The sequence below is a fragment of the Diplotaxodon limnothrissa genome, linkage group LG5 (assembly GCF_057381915.1).
Source record: "Diplotaxodon limnothrissa isolate DT_005_m linkage group LG5, D_limnothrissa_male_GT1.1, whole genome shotgun sequence".
Taxonomy (NCBI): domain Eukaryota; kingdom Metazoa; phylum Chordata; class Actinopteri; order Cichliformes; family Cichlidae; genus Diplotaxodon; species Diplotaxodon limnothrissa.
The window spans coordinates 23,266,386-23,288,202 of NC_140600.1; the positions used below are offsets into that span (position 1 = coordinate 23,266,386).

At 38.2% G+C, this 21,817-nt stretch overlaps 1 protein-coding gene across 5 annotated transcripts in view; it reads left to right on the plus strand.

The window, feature by feature from the left end:
• The window catches only part of atp2b2 (ATPase plasma membrane Ca2+ transporting 2), a 70,613-nt gene that overhangs the window by 21,579 nt on the left and 27,217 nt on the right, over positions 1–21,817 (plus strand). For 2 of the 5 annotated variants that reach the window (XM_085354288.1, XM_085354291.1), the window contains exons 2-8: positions 1,311–1,511; positions 5,372–5,629; positions 6,062–6,187; positions 8,034–8,159; positions 12,850–12,891; positions 18,040–18,204; positions 21,257–21,471. In XM_085354288.1, the coding sequence (XP_085210414.1) occupies positions 1,311–1,511; positions 5,372–5,629; positions 6,062–6,187; positions 8,034–8,159; positions 12,850–12,891; positions 18,040–18,204; positions 21,257–21,471 (1,133 nt within the window). Of the gene's footprint in view, positions 1–1,310; positions 1,512–5,371; positions 5,630–6,061; positions 6,188–8,033; positions 8,160–8,565; positions 8,599–10,475; positions 10,569–12,849; positions 12,892–14,844; positions 14,874–17,749; positions 17,757–18,039; positions 18,205–21,256; positions 21,472–21,817 lie in introns of all 5 variants that reach the window. The other 3 variants (XM_085354289.1, XM_085354290.1, XM_085354292.1) reach the window with 3 other exon arrangements.

The following is a 21,817-nucleotide window of genomic DNA, read 5'->3' on the forward strand; positions in this document are numbered from 1 at the left end:
TGTTCCCATCTCCTGCCTCTCTCCTACACCGTCTCCGTTTTGTATATTTTTGCTCCTTTCTTTTTTTAAACAGCTCTGTCATCATTTCTCGCTTCTCCTTTAGTGGATGACCACTTATTTTCCACAAATGTTACTAATTTATCGCAGGGAATCGGTGCGCATTTACATGTGAAACATTGTCATGCAGCAGCGATGTTATCAGGTGCAATCCAGGGCCACTCCTGGGAAACCCAGTGACGCACTACGCATGACATAATGCTGTGGTAATGTCTGCATTTGTGGGGGAAAGAGACAGAGAGAGCAACTGTGAAAACACACTGGGCTTATGTGCACGCTCAGCAAACACCGAACAGCAGCCGGGTAGATTAATGCAGCTTGATGTAATGTCTGTAATAAATCAGATTTTATAGATGAACATTTATATATATATCATGTTTAACATGTTATACACAAATTCGAAGGCCATTATGTAAGCGAAGAATGCTGGTAAGAGATACAAAATCCACCACAATGCTTTTTTTTCATATCATCCCCTGAATTTGATCCCCTCAAATCAATAAAACTGTACAGACCAAAACCTTTTTGCATAGATCTGAACCTTCTGTGATTATATAATGTCCTTATTATTAGCGTTATAATGTTCAACTGTGGCTCTTGTCAAAGCATTGAAACTGTTGTAATTTGGGCTCGTGTACGAGAATCATTTTCTGGGCTGTAATCTAAAAGTAAACTGTGCCTCAAGCAGCCAGTATGAATTTCTTCGCATAAAAGAGCAAAAGATATTTATGTGCAGTAGTTCATGGCATACAAGGAGGTGGATGAGGTCAAAGCATAAGGTCCTTATCTCCCGAGCAGAATTATATAAGGAATGCAGAGCTGTAGTCCACCATGACTCAAACTGGTAATTAGAGATATTTTGTTTGTGGTGCTATGTTATGCTATTAAAAAAAGATTGCACATTTTCCCATATCTGTGTGGATTCTCTCCAGGTACTCCTACTTCCTCCAACCGTCCAGAGTCATGCAGTTACTGGGGTTAGGCTAACTGGTGATTCTAAATTGCCCATAGGTGTGAATGTGAATCGTTGTCTATCTCTCCGTGTTAGCAGGGCGACAGATTGGCAGCCTATCCAGGATACTCTGCCTCTCACTCTATGGCAGCTTGGATAGGCTCCAACCTCCCCACAACCCTAAATTGGATAAGCAAAATAAAATTGATGGATGCATGGATGGATGGATAAAGCATCCACGCAACATTAACTCTTTATCTGCTTCTGTCTCCCTATCTATTTCTGTGTCTTCCATTTTCAGGTCTTGCAGGTGCCCAAACTGACCTGGACAAGAGGAAAGAAATATTTGGTAAAAACCTGATACCTCCAAAAAAGCCAAAAACCTTCCTGCAACTGGTATGGGAGGCCCTGCAGGACGTTACCCTCATCATCTTGGAGATCGCTGCCCTGATCTCCCTGGGTCTCTCTTTCTACCACCCTCCCGGGGAGACTGGCGGAGAGTGTGAGTGAAACAGCTCCTGTGACTTTAAAGTCTGTACATTTTTGCTCTGCGCCATTATCTGTGGTATCTTCTCTGTTGCGGGGAATGGAAGTGGGGCTATAATTGTGCTGGCGCACTGGCATCACTTCCTCTGACCTGACTCGCCCGGGCTAACGTGCTTACACCTACATGTTTGCACACACACTTTTTAATTGCCGAGGCTGGTCATACTTTGTTTGTGGCCTTGCCTCAAGAGGTCAAGTGACTCATCAAGCATAGGGCTAATTTTTGGTTGTGCGTGTGTGTGCTCGTTTGTGCAGATTATGACTGTGTCAAATGTGTGTAAGAAAGGTACTGGGAAGGTTAATGAAGTGTTGAGTAGAGAAATAACCTTGAGCTCCCAGGGCCCATACATCAGCCTTGTGAGCCGTGAAACAGGAAATGAAGACAGAGACCATAACGAGGTGCTGAGTCAGCTACATCAGTCATTGCACCCTGCCTTATCACAGTAATGGAATTCAGTTACCCTGCCAAAGGGACAAGTCATCATTTTAGGGGGTTTAAAAAGTCTCATCAGGCTGGAAACATTAGAAAATGAAGAAGTGGTTACCATTGCATTAGTTGGATGTGTTTATTTAGTAATTTCACAGTTAATCCATGTTTAGTTGTTTGAGCGTAGCAAACAATACATGATTTACTAACTCAGTCAAATAATTACACTATAAATTTGCCTAATTGGAATCTGATCATCAGTTATGATGTCAGGACACTTGTTTCTGTTCTTTGTGTCGTTTTAGCTGCTTAGCTTTATGAATGAACTCCCTGTATCAAATAAAGCAAAGAAATGCCGAGGGTATCGCAATGCTAATAACTGCACTATCTGTAGATACATTATCAAGCTTCTCTTTAACCGGCAGCAGAATAGGTGCCAGTGTGCAAGTCTCTTTTCACAGATGATATGAATATGTATGGATGTAAATCAGGGACCTAAACTGTTATGAATAGAAGCCAGTATCAGGGCGATTGAGATAGATATGAATTCAAAGCATTTTGTCTCACCTAATTCAGAGAAATCCCAAATGAATATGTGTTTGTGTGTTACAGACAAAGGCAGAGCTGGACATAAGGTCATAGAAATGGAAGGATACTTAGAGATTCAGATCTCTCACAAAATGTGAGAACAAAAACAAGGATGATAGGATGATAAGGATGATAATAATGAAAGAATAGTCCACAGAAATGATTTGGATTGATGCAATAATTTCTTTCTTTTTTTTTCAAATTTGACCAAATAAAATGGCAGAAATACTACGTATAAATTAAATTAATGCAGTAAACTGCATTTTAAAACAAAAGAAAAAAAATTAAATATATGTGATAAGCAAATATTGCATTTCTTCACCTATACATTTGTCCATATACATATACCAAGACAAAGAAAGTCTGACGACAAGAAAACATATTTATGGCGTGTGTGTGTTTGTGTGTTGGGGGAACTAATACAACCCCCCCCCCCCCCCCCCCCCCCCCCCAATCTGATCACACACCATCAACCCACACATCTCTCCCTGCTCGTTTACTGTTTTTATAAATAGATCAAAAAGCTCAACAGTCCAGAAATAGAAGCTGGTGGGATGACTTAATGCTCATTTCCATATGAAAAAGATTCACTGCAGTCGAATCAGATGGCTCATTATTATGTCTAAGCACGTAAGATGCAACATAGGAAAACTTTGAAAGACCCATATAGAAATCAGCATGATTAAGCAAAATGTGAAAGTGCCTTTGGAGCATATGGAAATCCACCCATTCATCCATTTTCTTAACTACTTACTCAACTGGAGTTCATTCTAATAGTAATAAGGCAAGAAGGAGAGTACACCCCATGCAGGTCACAGGTTTGTGCACATTTATTTAATCATGTCCATGACAAGGTCAGCTGCAGTAGATGCAATAATTTGCTCTTCGTCTTTTTCAGATGCTTTAGTGCTTTGCTGCATTAATGTGTGAAGAAACGTCATTTCAGTACCATGGACAGCTACTCACTGACCGTGTTACCATCAGTGTCTTGCCAAGCAGAATAAGAAAAGGGAAGGGAAACTACTGCAGGACTATTTGATGATTTAACAATGTTCTTTAAAAATAACAAAGTACTATTGAATTGCTTTAGATCAGATGAGTGTTTTTATTCATTTTGTTCTGAAAAGCTTTATTGGGTACTTTTTTGTTTGCCTAACACACCCATGTCAAAATATGCACACTGTTGCATTCGTAAGTATCAAGCTGTCTCTCACAAAAAGAAAACATAAAAATCACAGGATTTTTTGTGAGGGGGCATTTGTCCCTGTTAAACGACATAAAACTAAATACCATGTTTGTCTAAATTTGTTGATCGTAGCGAGTACATAGTGTATGGTTTTGTATGTTTTTGTGCGTACGGATGGAGTACAAATCAAGGAGGCTATAATCTGTTAATTAATGCAGTGTATCTACTTAATGAACATCATATTGATTGGAGTCACTATGTTGCATACTAGTTGGTCCAAATTGCTTCTTGGAGTCTGGTTTTTGGTTAAAGCACATCCTGCACATGTAATGTCTGTAACATGGGGTTTCTGCTCATTCCCTTGTGAGCTGCAAGTGTTTTACAGTGCAAAGCAAATCGCTCCGCTGTGGGCTTTTGAAGTCCGCTAGCCAGGAGTGTGCAGCTCAATAGCTCCGAGAGAATTACATGAAGCTGCACAAGGAGGGCTGGGAATAGGCCTTGTTTCATTCCCATATATACCCCAATCTGTGATTGCACAGCCAGTAGACTGCAGAGCCGCGTTTGAAGTAGAACAAATATATCAAGAGAAAGAAGTAAATACACTTAAGGTTTTTTCAAAGAGAGTTCATATAATTTCACAGTCATTGCTCATATTGCTCATACAAATAATTTCCATAAGCCAGTTCATAAGGAATAGATTATTAAATAAATCTAAAATATGTACGTCATCTGACCTTGTCACTGCCCACACTCTAGCATCAACCTGAAATCAAGAGAGCGTTTTGAATGAGAGTACAAGCTTCCCCCTAAGAGAGAAGACAGATTTAGAGCCTACATTTGAACGTTGCTGTTGGGGCTAAGCCTGTGAAATGCTGTCATCAGTCGTATGAGGAATAATTGGCTATAGTTTTCAGGACTGCAGTGTGTGCAGACACGCATCAAAGAGCGTTATGCTTTTTTTTTTAAGGAAGCTCCAACACTGAATAATATGGGAAAAGAAATTTTTAGATTGCAGTATTTTCACAGATCAGATACTCAAATTTCATAAGGGCTGTTATGTTAATAAGTTAATTTTTTAATAAGTTAATTACTAAGACTGTATACCCTTACTCCTTTTTAGTGTGAAGGGAAGTTAAGTTGTGTTCCCAGAACTTGCTGACATTGAGGCTCAGCATAATTTATATGCACTGCAATTGCAAAGACATTACACACACAGTCACAGCTGTGTTTATGTGCAGCTTCTCTATTTCCAGTTTGAGCTTTGATTACATCTCTTTGTATATTTTTCTGAAGTGTTCACTAGTAGTAAATGTAAATACCTATGTATGAAATTGTTGACTTGATTTGTGTGAACAGAGTGCGTCAGCATTTATCCATGTACGAAAACGCAGCGTGCTTACATGTGCATGCATATCTATCTGTCTGTCTGTGTGTCTGTGTATATATATATATATATATATATATATATATATATATATATATATATATATATATATATATATATATATATATACACACACACACACATATATGTGTGTGTGTGTAAATATCTAATGTATCTAATATACTTTATTTGACTATGCTTCTCTTTTCTGTCACTGTTCTGAAATTGCAGCCTGTGGCGCAGCAGCAGGTGGAGTGGAAGATGAGGGTGAGGCAGATGCTGGCTGGATTGAGGGTGCCGCTATCCTGTTGTCTGTAGTGTGTGTGGTGCTGGTGACGGCCTTCAATGACTGGTCAAAGGAGAAGCAGTTTCGTGGGCTGCAGAGCCGCATTGAGCAGGAGCAGAAATTCCAGGTGGTCCGTGGTAGCCAGGTCATCCAGCTGCCTGTGGCTGACATAGTGGTGGGGGATATCGCACAGATCAAATATGGTAGGTGCAACAAAACTGTCAAGATTACAATAATTAATTATGATTATGAACCAAAACTAATCAAACTTCCTAGAATATTTTGATTAGTTTGGCTTTGTTGGACGTGCTTACTGGCTACCACAGTTGGCTCTGTGTAAAGTAATTTTCTAGGTTCATAAGCTGAAAATAGACGACAGCCTCATTTCCAAAAGGGGATTAAAGTTGTGAAGTCCACCTTAAGCAATTAAACATAGTTAAGCTACATTCACGCAATTAATTAGCTGCAGACTGACCCCATGCATGCTGAGCAACACATGCACATCTTCAAATTCCATAATGTGAGTGACAACTGTCAGTAATGCCTCACAATGGTGCAGAATAAATGTGGTTATCCTGAGTGAGCCTGTTTTTTTTAGTACTTAGAAAGCAACAAAGCCTCTTTCATTGTTACAGGTGATCTGCTTCCTGCTGATGGTGTGTTGATCCAGGGTAATGACCTGAAGATTGATGAGTCATCACTGACCGGAGAGTCTGACCACGTCAAGAAGTCTGCAGATAAGGACCCAATGCTGCTGTCTGGTATGGATTCAGTTTAGTGTAGTTTATGAATGTTATATAGTGTTTGTAACAGCCATTTTTCCCTGCATGTTGTTTGGAAAAACAAAACAACAAATAGACAAGTCTGGGGTTTTTTCTGCCAGTGACAGCTTGAAAAACATTGTTTTTAATCAAATGTTTCTCTTTACCCATTTTGCTTTTTGCTGCAGCAGAAACACAAGTGCGGTTCTTGGACTGCAGGATTATTAGAATTTAAGAATATTCCTGATAAGAGAAATGTGGGCTAATCGGATCATATTAGTATGTTTTGCTGCAGATAATTAGCTGTGTGACTTTTTGCTGCCTTCTTTAATTACCCTCGTATTCACCTACACCAACTTATTTTCCCCAAGGTTAATGATGTTCTGTGTGCAAATACAAGTCTGGCACATTATTAGTGTGTTAAACTTGTCACTCTAGCACATTTTATATGAAATGAAAGAGAGTTTAAATTATTACTCATGATTTTTGAAGGACTCTGTCTTTAAGATGTTTGAGATTTTTAATCCCTTTGACATATATAGTAATCCCCCATTTTTAGGTCAGTGAAGCCACTGATGTAAATTTGGAATCAATATGCACTTTTTCCTGGCTTCTCACTTTACTTGTGATCGATGAAAGCCAGCTTTGTGTTCTGGTTTGATTCTTGTTGCTTGTTAATATGTGTGATGTCACTGTCATGCATAAATGAGCAGAAGTGACAGAAGACCATAGGTGGCTGCACAGCATGGAGATTCAGAAAAGCATGTGGACAGTTCCTTAACAGCGACATGCCCATCATGTCTTATTACGTGAATCAAAGGTCTGACATCAGCTACACTGATATATAAGCCATTCTAAAGTAACAGTATAGGTAATGCAACAGGAGAGTGCTGTGTGACACAGCCTCCTTTAATCACAACAACCAATTTGCCATCCTGCTGTAATGCTAATCATCAATCACACCAGTGTTTTCCTCCTCCTGAATCCCTCCAACTGACCCAACACAAAATAAATAAATAAAAAATGTATCAGGCCAAAAGAAGAGACAAGCTGCAGCCTTGTGGTCCTGACTAACTTTACCACACATGATGCTTTCCTCTTACCCTTAACTAGATTTGAGCCCACTGGATATAATGAGAAGGATCAATCTTCAGTCAGGAAGCATGACACATCCGCTATGCAACATGTCACACCCTATACTGGCTAGTTATGAACATTAGATTAGAATGTTAAATAGAAGCAGGACATAATGTTACCCTCACCATAACCAAATGTAACCTTTAAAGCATGCCTTCACCTTGCTTGCTATCCAGTGCGTCAAGACTCCCATTTTACCCTACTGAGTGCACTGGTCACTGTTAACAGTCTAACTCTGAAAGAATAAAAAAAAATACCAAATGCCCAAACTGGACAGTTCCCAGTGGGTCTCAAGATTGCAGCATCAATCAACGTATTCCTCTTTTGCTCTCTATGCACTCTTCACATGGATACAGCTAAGCCCACTGTAACAAGATTAGCCAGTATTACTCTGTATATAAATGGAAGCCAGACAGCGTCTGCTCCTATAACCTTTCTCCTAGTCTACAGGTTCTGCATATTCATTGATAGATATGATTTTATTAAGATTGGGACATAACAAGATCAACTAACCTGTTTGTAAAGCGCTTTAATGTTATTGATTGAGCAAGTTAGTCGCATAAGTCTTTGTATTAGGAATGAGCTGTTATAGAAATTAACAGTCAACTTTTGCTAGAAAAGCTCTAAAAAGTAACAGAAGTGTTTATCTTTTTTTAAGTTACTGAAAGTATGCATATCTGTAATATAGAAACTGCTGCGCTTTCTTTAGGGACCCATGTGATGGAGGGCTCGGGCCGCATGGTGGTGACGGCTGTCGGTGTCAACTCTCAGACTGGAATCATCTTTACACTGCTGGGGGCTGGTGTGGAGGAAGAGGAGAAAAAGGAGAAGAAAGGTACGATAATTTGATCCTTATATAATCTTCTCATATATAACCTGCTCCATACTCAGGAGTACTGAGTAATTTGCTTTTGTGTCAGTGTTGCCCAGCAACATACCCCTGAAAACAAGCTTTTCTCATTTCATTACCTTATGTTCTCAAAGTCTGTATACCTCATTGCACAATGTCAGTGTTTTAACTGTCTTTGTAAACAGAGGGGTTCTAAAGAATGAACTCACAAATGGACAAATGCCCACCTTTTGTAGGTGTTTGTAGTACAGTATTCAACACTAAGTGAATGTGTATAGATACTGTATGATATCAGTATTGGTGGCTCAGTAATCAGCTGCAGTATGCAGGTTCTGTGGGTTCAGGTGCATCATTGTCCTTACTCTCTTATCGTTCCAAATTTGCCTCGAAGGAGGGGCAGTGGAAGACGGACACCAGAATACAGGTAGAGTATCACCTTTCTCTGACCCCTGGAAGTGGTACAGTACTTGAACCTTTTGATCTTTAACCCCTAGTGCTTACCAGTAAACCACTGTTGCTAGACTACCCTTTTCTCTAACAAAGCAACCTTGCTTCTGTTAAACTCCTCACTTAAAAAGAGAAGCATCATAATCACAACACTGCATCTTTTTAAGTGTTGATAGATAACACATTTCACAATGCATAATCCTCTCCTCATATAACAGGCTCTGCACTCATCAGACTAACTAGCTAGCATCCAACATAAGCCCTGCTTCATAGACGTGTTGAATGCCATGAATAAGAACGGGCTTTCAGACTCATCTCATTGCTGTATTACAGAACAATGATATGAGAGCAATAGCCTTGTGGGTGCACAACACATGTACCAGCAGTAGGGTGTAAACTAGTTAGTACAAGCTTGTATAAGATGTACTCTTTTACATCTTAATATGTATATGTGCACAGTTTATCCTTTTAGTAGTGTCTTTGCTACCACTTCCGTATTTTCATTAAATTAAAAATAGCTTGCATGGAAACATGTAGTGATATTATAAAAAGGTAAAGATTTGTTAGATCATCCCTCCAGCTTAAATCTAATGCTGTGTGTCTTTTTAGTGTGATGTTTATAATAACTACAGTTCTTCAACAACAATACGGTTTTAGGTGCATTGCTGCTATAATATTCATTCATTTACTTTTTTGGTTTTTATATATCTAATTTGATTGGCTAAACCAGGGGGGAAAAAAGCTTCTATGATGATTCAAAATGAATAATAATTACTGATCAACAATGATAATTTGACAATTTCATGATCAAAATCATACCAAAATGTTGCCACACATTTGAATATCCTTTTGCATTTAATAATTGATTCACATTTGGTCTAAATAGTACAGCTCTGACAAAGTTAGGATTAAGACTTTTTAAAGAATCATATCTGCCAGATGTTGGATGAGATGGATCTGCTGTGAAAATTTGAGACCGGAATCACAGAAGTCCTGTGTTTTTAAATGAGATGATTGAAAAATTAAGTTATAATGAAACTGACAAACATTTATGCACCACGCTTTGTTTTAATTTTGCTGAAACCAAAAGGACACTAAAACATAATAAAAATTTCCCATGTTTATCATTTAAAAATAGCAACTATAACAACTATGGAAAATAACAGGAAAATGTTTCCTGTTAAAGATCATTAGTCTCTTCACTTAACTGGCTGGCACATGTGTGTTTCACTGGCTAATGAGGTGGATCTCTCTTATTTTTTGTTTAGTTTGGACTGGGGAGTTTGACTTTAGTTTTAATTTTAGCTCATTTGTTTAAATTTTTGGCTCAAATTAGGATTTTTGTTTTGCTAAATGATATTACACGAATAACATGGTTTTGATAATATTGCTAAAGGTTGGGGGCACAATTGACAATACATGAAATTTGATGGGTAAAATGCACAGAAACAAACAGGTGTCTAAATTTGTCTGACAACCGACTTACTTCTAGTGTAGCTGTGGTTTCATGTTTTATTTTATTGTTTCCCCCAATGTTATGTTCAGGTTTCATGTTTCATGTCCGTCCACTGTTATACTTGTCTTATTATTAACATTTGATAAACATCTTCTATCAAATCTAACATTAGCTAAATACATAATAATAATAAAAACATTTGCAAATGCATTTTTTTCCCCACACTAATCACACGGTCTTTACACGGTCTACATATGATGAATCTCTTAAATGTGCTATAACCATGTTATTTCTGTTCACTGTCTTGGGTGTGCACGTGTGTGGGTGTGTTTGTGTGTGGGCGTGCGTGTGTGTGTGTTTTTGTTCATTCATGTTTGGCCCTTATTGTTACTGGCTAGACTGCTCCCATCCCCCTATCCACCCCATCGCAACTATAGCCACGGATGGGGCTGCAGGCATTAATGCCCCTGGCAGTGCCAGCCTAATTAATGGTAGGTCGATAAAACCTCTGATCTCTGATCTCTCTCTTGTGACTTTTGACCCCTCCTACCTTCTTCATTCTCAAACTGCCTCCTCCTACCGTGGGTGCTCATCTTTTGTTTTTCTCTCTGTTGTTTTGTACCTTTTTCATATCCATGCTATCAGTGCATGCCATTATTATCTGTAGAAACTGTGTTTCTTGTTCTTCTCTATATGCTGTTGCTTGTCTTGTAAGAGTTTTAACGAATATAGCCATCATGGACACATTTCTAATGTTTTTCCTCTGCATGAATCTTTAAATCAAGACTAAAATAAATAAAAGTCCCCAGGTCCATGGGTCTCTATAATGTTGAAAAGCAAGGAAGATCTTTTGAGCATTTTTATATTGTCAGGGATAACAAGAATAACATTAAAAGTGACTTCATTCCGTTTCTTGCTCAGAATCTGGTAAGAAAAAGGCATATAACATATAACCCCTGCAGTGTTGTTGCTACATATGAGTTTTTGAACGATTAGGCCAGGATTTACAAGGCACTTTTTTATTTTCAGACATAGACACACTAGTCTTTTCCCTATTTTATAGTCTAACTGACCTCTTGGCAATAATATGGTGAATTTGGATAGTTTCCACATTTGAAACCCTTTCTTTATATTCTACTCTTATTTTCCGTCATAGTTCAAATTTGATTTAATTGTTGAAATTTGAAAAAAAAAAAAAAAAAACACAGGTTGATGACTGATGGAAAAATCTTATAGTAGGTCCAACCCCCTTTAGTCTGATGTCCCCTGAGGTCGCTTAGTGAAAATCCTCTATTTCTGTGTTAGCTGGACACAGTGCAAAACGATTAACTTCATTGTGGCACTGGGTTCTCTCTTATCTGTTTCCCCTTGGAGAGCAGCCCCAGTGTGTTTGTACCCAAGGCAGGAGTGGTAAGATTTGTGCTGTAATGGTGACCTTGTGCTATCCTGGGCTGGAACAAAGCGATTTGTCATCTTCAGCTTTATTGTGACTCCGGGGAAACTGGCTAAAGTGGAAGTGAAGGTGAAATGAACCAGCTCTGGTCTGATGGTCTTACAGCTCTACCTGAACAATTTGTGACATTTATGTACAAATCCCTGAAAGACAGATTTGGTCAACTTTCTGGCCTGCCTTCCACCGACTCCAAAAATAATGGGATCAAAGCTGCAGTACAAAATAAAATGCTTCTTCTTTTTTTGGCACACTGTGTATCTATTTTGTTTGAAAGTGCAAGACGCTTTACTAGATGCTTAGTCTTATCTTTCACCGGCTGCAAAATAACATATATTTTTACTTCTAACAAGGTCTTTCACAGCTCAATTAGACTACCCCCAAGTTGACTGTATAACTTAAAACAGCACTGTGCGATTAAAGTGCACATTTAAATTAAGTTAACTCCTTTTGAGAAGAATCCAACAGCATAATAAATTCATTGTCTCCAAACTTATTTCAGTTTTCTTCCAGTTGTTCTTATGTAACTTCACCATGTGGGAGGCTTTCCCTTCAGGCTCTCTCTTTCTCCCTCTGTATTGTTCACATTTCCAGTCTGCTTCCCTTTAAGTGTGTGATCGTGTGATCTTGCATGCCTGAACTTTCCTCTTATGCATGCTGTCTCTTGTTTCTGTGTACTGTACGTGTGCTTTTGGTGTACCCTCTCTCACTGTCAGTGTTTGGTGTAATGCCTTATCTGCTGTTTGTCTTATATCTCATTTGATAACCCGACAATTTGATTCATGTTGTTGCTAATGTTGCGTGGAATTGCCTGTGCTCACAGTGTGAGTATGTCATTCAAAACAATACAAAGAAAATGAAGAGATTTTTTAAAAAGTGCTATTTTAAATGTGAATTTTACATCACACTTAATATACTTTGAAGAATTTCTTTCTTTTTTTTTTTAATTTAGAAAGGCCCATTAATTGATTTTAATTACCTAATTAATTTCTTATGCAATGAAATAAAGTGTATCAAAACAATGGTTTCTCCCATTTTGTAGTAGTCTACACAGCAGTATGTCAGTGATCTGTTAGAATAACCCGTTTAGTACGTTTTAGTCTTTCTAACTCCTTGTCAGCTGTTGTAGCTACTAGTTGCATCACTTGCTTATCACAAGCCTTTCTATGTGACTGTCACAGAGATGTATTAAAAGTCATTTTCCTGTCTCCCTGTTTGTGAATTTTGGTTCTCATTGTTTGTGCTGTCTCTGTGGTGATAATTTGTTGACCTGTCTGCCTTGGTTATTTTTGTTGTTGTTGTCTTGTATGTCTCCATCATAGGTAAAATGCAAGATGGCAATATGGAGAGCAACCAGATTAAAGGTAACCAAACCATATCTTTCACTCTCTCCTCTTCCTCCCCCTCCTCCTCCTTCCTTTTCCTCTTCTCATCTCTTCCCTTTTATGGTGTGTAGCGTAAGCTCTGGGTCAAATGCAGGTTACTTTATTTTTATCAGCCCAGATTGTTCTTAATAATGGTCTCTTTAAGCGTTGTGCAGTGCTAATTCAGACTGGATTCTGCTCATTTTTGTGACTGAAGTCTATTGCAGGCTGAAGCCAATCCCAGACACTGTATGTGTTGGAAGGAATTAGACCTTTTATTTGACCCAGGTTTTACCCACAGTCAAATTATGTTAGACATCCCGCTCTTTCCCACTGTCTGTCACTGCTGTGTCGTCCCTGGTCTGTTGTTCTGTTCTTCTTGTTGTTTTGTTGGCTCATCTTGGTCTTTCTGAGAAAATAGCAACCTGTCCCTCAACTATCCCCTGTCAGCCTTAGCCAAGTCGCCTTTTATCCAGGGACACCGACAAGTGTCCTCTCTATAATAAAGTTTTCCTTACAGAATTTGATTTAAATTGGTGTCAGATTAAAGGGATCCTCTTTCATTTTTATTTATTGTTTGGTCTCTGTAGGGGTGTGGGTAATGCTGATTTATATTATATCAGGTTAGACTTTGGAAAGAAAGCACATAACACAAACACCATAGGGATTTCTTCAAATAGTGTAATGTGGCTGACAGTCACAAACCACTAGGCAATTAATTTCTCGAAAATATTAAACAAAAAACAAGCTGCTACTGCTCTCAGATTTTTCATACAAAGGTTTCATTAGAGGTATGTTAACCTTAGCTCTGCTGATTGATTTAGTAATGATGTAGTAGCTGCTTGTCACATGCTTATTTGATGATGTCAATAAAGGTGTGACAACATATAATAGAAATGATTAATTATTATATTGTTAAACTTTGTTAATCTTTCCATAAATATAGGAAATATGTGGAAAATAACTCAAAGAAGACTGTTTCATGAGTAAACAAGAAGCATTCAGAGAGTACAAACCAATGCCAAGCCAGCTCACACGAGGCGGTATCCATGTTTAAGAAAGCAGTCTTTTATTTTACATATATTCTATTTGCTTTCTTTGTTCTTTTTAAACTTACTTCAAGAAGTTTGTAGTGCAGTAAAAATAATGTACTTTGGGCAATTCTTAATCTTAATATGATATTTAGAATCCCAATATAACAGTATAATTTAAGGCAGTAAGATTTTAAGCATATTTTTAAAGATCAAAGACATTTTATGAAAGATTGACCTTTTTTGACCTTGAAGATGAGGTCGGGGGTCCTGAAGTATTGTGATTTTAGAATCCTCATATATCATTCCTTATATGGTGTCAATGAAAACAATGGCAGTAATTTATTAGCTCTTCATAGGATTATTGTCACTTTGACCTTTAGATCAATCTATTGACCTTGAAGTAAAGGTCAGAGGTGAAATGTGACATGATTTATTAAATCTTGATATGGTGCTTTCTACATGTTGATATACAGTGGGGCAAAAAAGTATTTAGTCAGCCACCGATTGTGCAAGTTCCCCCACTTAAAATGATGACAGAGGTCAGTAATTTGCACCAGAGGTACACTTCAACTGTGAGAGACAGAATGTGAAAAAAAATCCATGAATCCACATGGTAGGATTTGTAAAGAATTTATTCGTAAATCAGGGTGGAAAATAAGTATTTGGTCACCTCAAACATGGAAAATCTCTGGCTCTCACAGACCTGTAACGTCTTCTGTAAGAAGCTTTTCTGTCCCCCACTCGTCACCTGTATGAATGGCACCTGTTTGAACTCATCATCTGTATAAAAGACACCTGTCCACAGCCTCAAACAGTCAGACTCCAAACTCCGCCATGGCCAAGACCAAAGAGCTTTCGAAGGACACCAGGAAAAGTATTGTAGACCTGCACCAGACTGGGAAGAGTGAATCTACAATAGGCAAGCAGCTTGGTGTGAAAAAATCAACTGTGGGAGCAATCATCAGAAAATGGAAGACATACAAGACCACTGATAATCTCCCTCGATCTGGGGCTCCACGCAAGATCTCATCCCGTGGGGTCAAAATGATCATGAGAACGGTGAGCAAAGATCCCAGAACCACACGGGGGGACCTGGTGAATGACCTGCAGAGAGCTGGGACCAAAGTAACAAAGGTCACCATCAGTAACACACTACAACGGCAGGGAATCAAATCCCGCAGTGCCAGACGTGTTCCGCTGCTGAAGCCAGTGCATGTCCAGGCCCGTCTGAAGTTTGCCAGAGAGCACATGGATGATACAGCAGAGGATTGGGAGAATGTCATGTGGTCAGATGAAACCAAAGTAGAACTTTTTGGTATAAACTCAAGTCGTCGTGTTTGGAGGAAGAAGAATACTGAGTTGCATCCCAAGAACACCATACCTACTGTGAAGCATGGGGGTGGAAACATCATGCTATGGGGCTGTTTTTCTGCCAAGGGGACAGGACGACTGATCCGTGTTAAGGACAGAATGAATGGGGCCATGTATCGTGAGATTTTGAGCCAAAACCTTCCATCAGTGAGAACTTTGAAGATGAAACGAGGCTGGGTCTTCCAACATGACAATGATCCAAAACACACCGCCCGGGCAACAAAGGAGTGGCTCCGTAAGAAGCATTTGAAAGTCCTGGAGTGGCCTAGCCAGTCTCCAGACCTCAACCCCATAGAAAATCTGTGGCGGGAGTTGAAAGTCCGTGTTGCTCGGCGACAGCCCCAAAACATCACTGCTCTCGAGAAGATCTGCATGGAGGAATGGGCCAAAATACCAGCTACTGTGTGTGCAAACCTGGTAAAGACCTATAGTAAATGTTTGACCTCTGTTATTGCCAACAAAGGTTATGTTACAAAGTATTGAGTTGTATTTTTGTTATTGACCAAATACTTATTTTCCACCCTGATTTACGAATAAATTCTTTACAAATCCTACCATGTGAATTCATGGATTTTTTTTCACATTCTGTCTCTCACAGTTGAAGTGTACCTCTGGTGCAAATTACTGACCTCTGTCATCATTTTAAGTAGGGGAACTTGCACAATCGGTGGCTGACTAAATACTTTTTTGCCCCACTGTACACACCACACTTTTAAGAGTCATAGTTTCTAAGTTATAATGTTTTTAGTCAATTTTCGACCAATAAATCATTAAGTTGACCTTGAAGATTTTGGTGGATGTAAGCCAAATTGTAATGGATTGTTAACATGACCTTACTCTACACCCCTTAATGTAATGTAAGCATTTATTAGTGAAGGCGATGTGTATAGTATATACTATTTTATGCTTCTTGACAATATGGGTATCTGCAAGCCTTGATTTCATGGCAAATATAATAAAAGCATGGTTATATAGAATAATAGACACAAGCTGAAGAAAATCCCTATCTTCAAAGAATAGGCACAAATTAATACTTTCCTATAGTAAAACTGTGGGGTGTGGTATGATTACGATGATAATTATTGCTAGAACGCTATTTAAAGAACAAACAGTCTCTTTCAGAAGATGGACTTTAGTCAAGAGTGTTTTAATTTTAAGTAATGCTCTTCTCCTGAATCCACCTGGATACGGGCGATATACTCTGTCTTGTGTCGAGGGGGTGAAAAAAACAAAATGCGCAACCGGAGAGTATGACAAATGCTCAACATTAAAAGGTTTTTCATGACCATCAAACAAATGCCTCATTGTGATTGGGAAACTGGGCTGAAATGATTCTTGGTAATGGCTTACATTAACAGAGAGGTTCACTTAATGTGTCTTTTCAAGGGGAGAGCACAAGAGATGGGGTAAGGTAATCGTGGACTGGTTTTACTGCCTAAGAGGTCCCCCCCCCCCACACGTACACAGACACACACAGAGGACTTTGCATTTATCAAATCATAAAATTTCATAACGTACATAAAATATCAAATACACTTTAAGTGGGAGTAGAAATTGCATATATATATTTTACATGGGCCAAAATATGTCTTAGACAACAGTCTTTAACAGCCCCTTTGAGTTGAATTCATTTTACTTTCACTGTGTTATCTTTGTGTTCCAGTCTACTCCATATGCATTATTTCAGTTAAATGTATAGTCCTACTGATTATACTGTCTTACGTGATTATTAAAAACACACTTTTCAAAATTTCAGATACGTTAACTGATTATTTTGCTAGAAAAGACCCTTTTTTCACTGGGTTTCAACACTACTGCCAACTATCATGAGTTTGAACATTACTCAACTGATTAGGCCCAAGATATATTTCTGGCAATCAAGTTCATCATATCTTTAGGAGCTTGTCTACAAATTGTTCTCAGTGGGGGGGAAAAAGAAAACACAATTAAAGACTTGAGCAGTTTTATGCCCATTTTGTAGATAAAAGCCTAATACACTGATTTTGAATTGTTCACATTACCTGAAACAACAACCCAAATATCAGCAATTACAATTCATCCTGAGAAACAATGACTGTAATATCTGAAAATAAGTTTTTCTATCATTTAATGAAGCGATCAAAAATTACGATTTTAGATTTAAGTCATTTTGTTTGCATGGTGTGAAGGCAAAGACTTGAATTAAACCTTCAGTGAGTTTTACGCTAAAAAGAAGATATTTACTTCTCATGTTTATGTAGTTTATCTTTTACTTTTTTCTTGACTTCAAATTGTGCTCTTCCTCACTATTATTTTGTATTTTTATATACAGTACAGGAAGTGTAATTTTCACATGGTATAAATGATCCTGAAATGATCAGCAGACTTCTAAATACTCTGAAGGTCTAGATTTTAAGATAGTTAATGTATGAATAATTTACGGTAAATATGTTTTTTTGATGAACGATGGGAAGAATAAGTGTGTCTCTTATACTATGTTATATGCTATAAAAGTGCAACATGTTTTAGTTTTCTTACACATCATACAGTAAGATGGTCAGAGCCAAGCAAAATGTCATTGGATGTAGTTATTTTTTCTTGGTTTTAAGTCTAAACTGTTTGCCTGTGCCGAATGGTACTGGTGCGAGTAGCACACCTGGGTGTTAAGTGAAGTCCCTCTTCCTCCTCATTTTATTGGTCTAATCTCCTTATCTAACACTGGTGCTGTCTGTTTTTTGTTGTTTTTTTATTGTTGTGTTTACAGTGAAGAAGCAGGATGGAGCAGCTGCCATGGAGATGCAGCCTCTAAAGAGTGCTGAAGGCGGAGAGGCTGATGAGAAAGAGAGGAAGAAAGTGTCAGCTCCGAAGAAAGAGAAGTCTGTGCTGCAAGGGAAGCTGACCAAACTGGCTGTCCAGATTGGCAAAGCAGGTACAACAAATTGCACACAGACAAGTCTATCATTCAGTCACGCAGATAGATCCGGGGAAAAAAGAGGCACTAAACCATCATCCTGTCCATCAAAGTTGCACAGATAAGACTGCTTTTTATTTGTTTGAAGCAATCAAAGGAGTTTAGAAGAAACCTAAGGTATCTAAATTACAGAGCTCTGGAAGAGTGTGTTCAGTGTTTTGTTTTGTTTTTCCCCTCTGCCCTTGAGAAACTGCTGAATCATTGTACTAGTAGAAACAGAGATTTTGTCATGCTGGTCGCCCAGTTTTGCAATGTTACACACAATATCATAAAATGTTGTTTCTAATATAATTTAGGGTAGGGTTTAGGCCACTGAGGAGCTGATGTGAGGCACATTTGCAGCATGTGAGTCCTTTCAAATGAAGGTAACACATCGAGAAAACAGGACCAGTGTGAATATCGTAATTTGCTTTTCTTAATCTGCCGCGTTTTCTCAGAAATCTTTAACCTTTAGTGCACCAAATAATACCTGTTTTTAAATAACTGTTTGATTTTTCTCCCAGACATTCATATACCACGACAGGCCTGCTTGGGTAACAAGTGACTGCATAAATGTTTTAGTTCCAGCTTCATCAAAATAAGTGAGATTTCCCTTTACACAATCAGCTCACTATATTGGGCCAGCCATTTTGAGTAGGGATTCAAATCTGTTACTGCCTGCAGTGCAAAGGTAATCCACAAGTGGGCAGATTGTTGGGAAGTATTAATTATGTTGATAACATACAGGCCTCGAAAGCTTGAGTGTACAAATGGTGCTTCTGTCCTTAAAAGCTGTTTAGGAAGTTAAGTAAACAGAGCTTCCAGTGTGCTCTAGTTCTTATTTCTCCTTGTAAAGAGTTGAAGGTTTACAGCTTCAAGAAGTCCCTGTTTCTACAGTGTGCTGTTACATCAAACTGTTGGCCTGAGTGATGGAATGAGGACACTGTGTCAGAACAGTGAAATACCAAGGATGGATTAGCATACAAGCAGTGCTTGTAAGATCATGTGGCATATTGGGGAAAATACTGGAACTTCAGCATCTGTGTGTCTTAAAAAGCCACACCCAAAATGTAGCTATTAGCTGTCCTCCTTTAACAAGCTGAGAAAGAATAAAGACTGCAAATAGTTGCTTTTATTAACATTTAACTTTCATAATTAGATAGTTATGGCCATTAAAACATGCCCAAAGTTTATAATAATGAGATAAGCATGTAAACATATATAAATATGTGAGCCAAATGCACAGCCTTCAGTACATAGAAAATGATCCAATGCTCTTAATTATGTTTGCGACAAGCTGCCCCAAAACTGTGGTTTTCTTGATCAATTTATGTATATGTTCTTGCATGACAAGCACCATATAATTAGTATTATAAGCTTTTAATGTACTCCAACATACAAAAAGTCAACTATGCATGGAGATATACAGTTCTCAGGAATACAGTTTTACCAGCTATGATACCATCAATGTTTCTGACAGCATACATTTTCCACTTCAGTAAGCTTTTCAGCACATGCCTATTAAAAGGGGCTCGTTTTGATAAAGATATATTAGATGTATCAGTCATGAAAATATTATGTCAGCCCAAGCAGGCAATGAGGACAAACGGTGTACCAAATGGAGTCATCCAACTGTTTTTATTTATTTCATTAAATGTTTATGCTGACAAACAGGGCATACCACGCCTCAGTATGATTCCCAGTATTGACCAATCATAAGTAAATGTTCTTTTAGGAATGGGGGAATTAAAGAACCAGTAGCCAAGGCTAGGCTGGAGGGCTGAAGGGCTGAAGGGATCCACAACACTTAAAAAATGTTCTCAACCCTCATAAATATGAAGCAATAAGTTTGAGTAAAATGCAACTGAAATATATAAAGTTAAAGGTTTATTTATTCGTATAACTGTCATTATGGAAAATTCCATTTTCATTAAGGGAAATCTGTTTGGTATAACATCAGTGTTTACCAGTCAAGTTAATTTATTTTGACCAGATTTGACCAAATTAAAATTATTGTTTTACATTTTACTCATGTAACTAAATTGCATGGAGATTTTTCATGCAATCAAATTACTTAAAGTCAGCATTTTCAGCATAAATATTTCTGAGTGTAAGCAGCATGAAATGCTGTAATTGCAATATAGACTTTTTTTTTAAAACTGTGACTCAGCTGAGTTAGTGTACCAGAATAAAAAAAAAGTTTATTAAAGTTGGAAAAATTACAACTCCTACAACATAATTACGTTCCCCTCCCATAGGTGCATGAATGAAATCCATCTCCATTATTCAGTTAGGTTTAAGTTACAGCTTTTTCCTACCCTAGCTTTTTTGTTTTTTGAACATTTATCATCTTGCAGTTCCTGCATTCAGGTAATTCATCTTAACCAGCATATTTATCATTTCAGTTTTTTTCAGCAGCAGGCAGTTTAAAGTAATAAAAATGTCATAGATTTTGGAACCACCCTTTTAGTTCCTGGCAATAACAGCTTGTCAGATCTGGCAATAAGGTGCTTTGGCTGTCAAACCTGTGTTTCACTATGTGTTTGCCACACAGAGTTTAGCTTAACAGTGATTACTGAGTGAAAATTGAGCACTGGAAAAGGGAGGGTAGCTTGCTCACCTAGCTAGACCTCACTGATCAGTCAGAGTTTTCCTGACACTGATACACATTAATATAACATATATTATTCCTTTGATAAATTATTTTATCTATGAATTTAGTCAACTCAGATTTTAGGCAACTCACAGCAACAACACACTGAGTTAAGTCCCGTGTGTGGCCATTCTCTGTGGAGTCATCATAAAGCGCTTGGCACTAGGAAGGACTTGAGCTGCTCACCACATGCCGCACTGATGGATCGAGTAAGCAAACTGAGTAACCGGATTTGTCCACAGTCATCAGTAAAGTGTAGAAAAGCGATTCTCTGCTTAGACTCCTGTATCAAACTGTTCCCCTCTATAGTTTTGTTTGATTACATGCCTCACTTTGCCATTCCTTTCCTCAGCTAATACTCGCCGTACTTTTCACCAGGTTTGCTCATGTCAGCCATTACAGTCATCATCCTGGTCCTGTACTTTGCCATTGACAACTTTGTGATGCAGAAGCACCCTTGGATGCCTGAGTGCACTCCTATCTACATCCAGTACTTTGTCAAGTTCTTCATCATTGGTGTAACTGTTTTGGTGGTGGCTGTCCCAGAGGGACTGCCGCTGGCTGTCACCATCTCCTTGGCTTATTCTGTTAAGGTAAGGTAACTTTTAAGCATTGTAAGACTCCATGGTCTCACATTTGTCATTAATAGATTTGTTATGTAGTTAGATATTGTTGTTTTTCTTTGTCTTTGCATATGCAAATGTGTGCACCTTTCACAGAGATGAGACTTACATGCATACTTGAGGATTCAGGGCAATTAATTCTCCCAGCTGTGTTAATGTGCTTATTTTATTCACAGCGGCAAATATGTAAATAATTCAATTAAGTCTGACTGTGCAAAGAATTACATTTTTTTTGAATGACATGAATCAAATTAAAATGTTATATGTACCGACATGTACGGTGGCCATTTTTGCCACTGAAAGTTAAGCAGTGTGA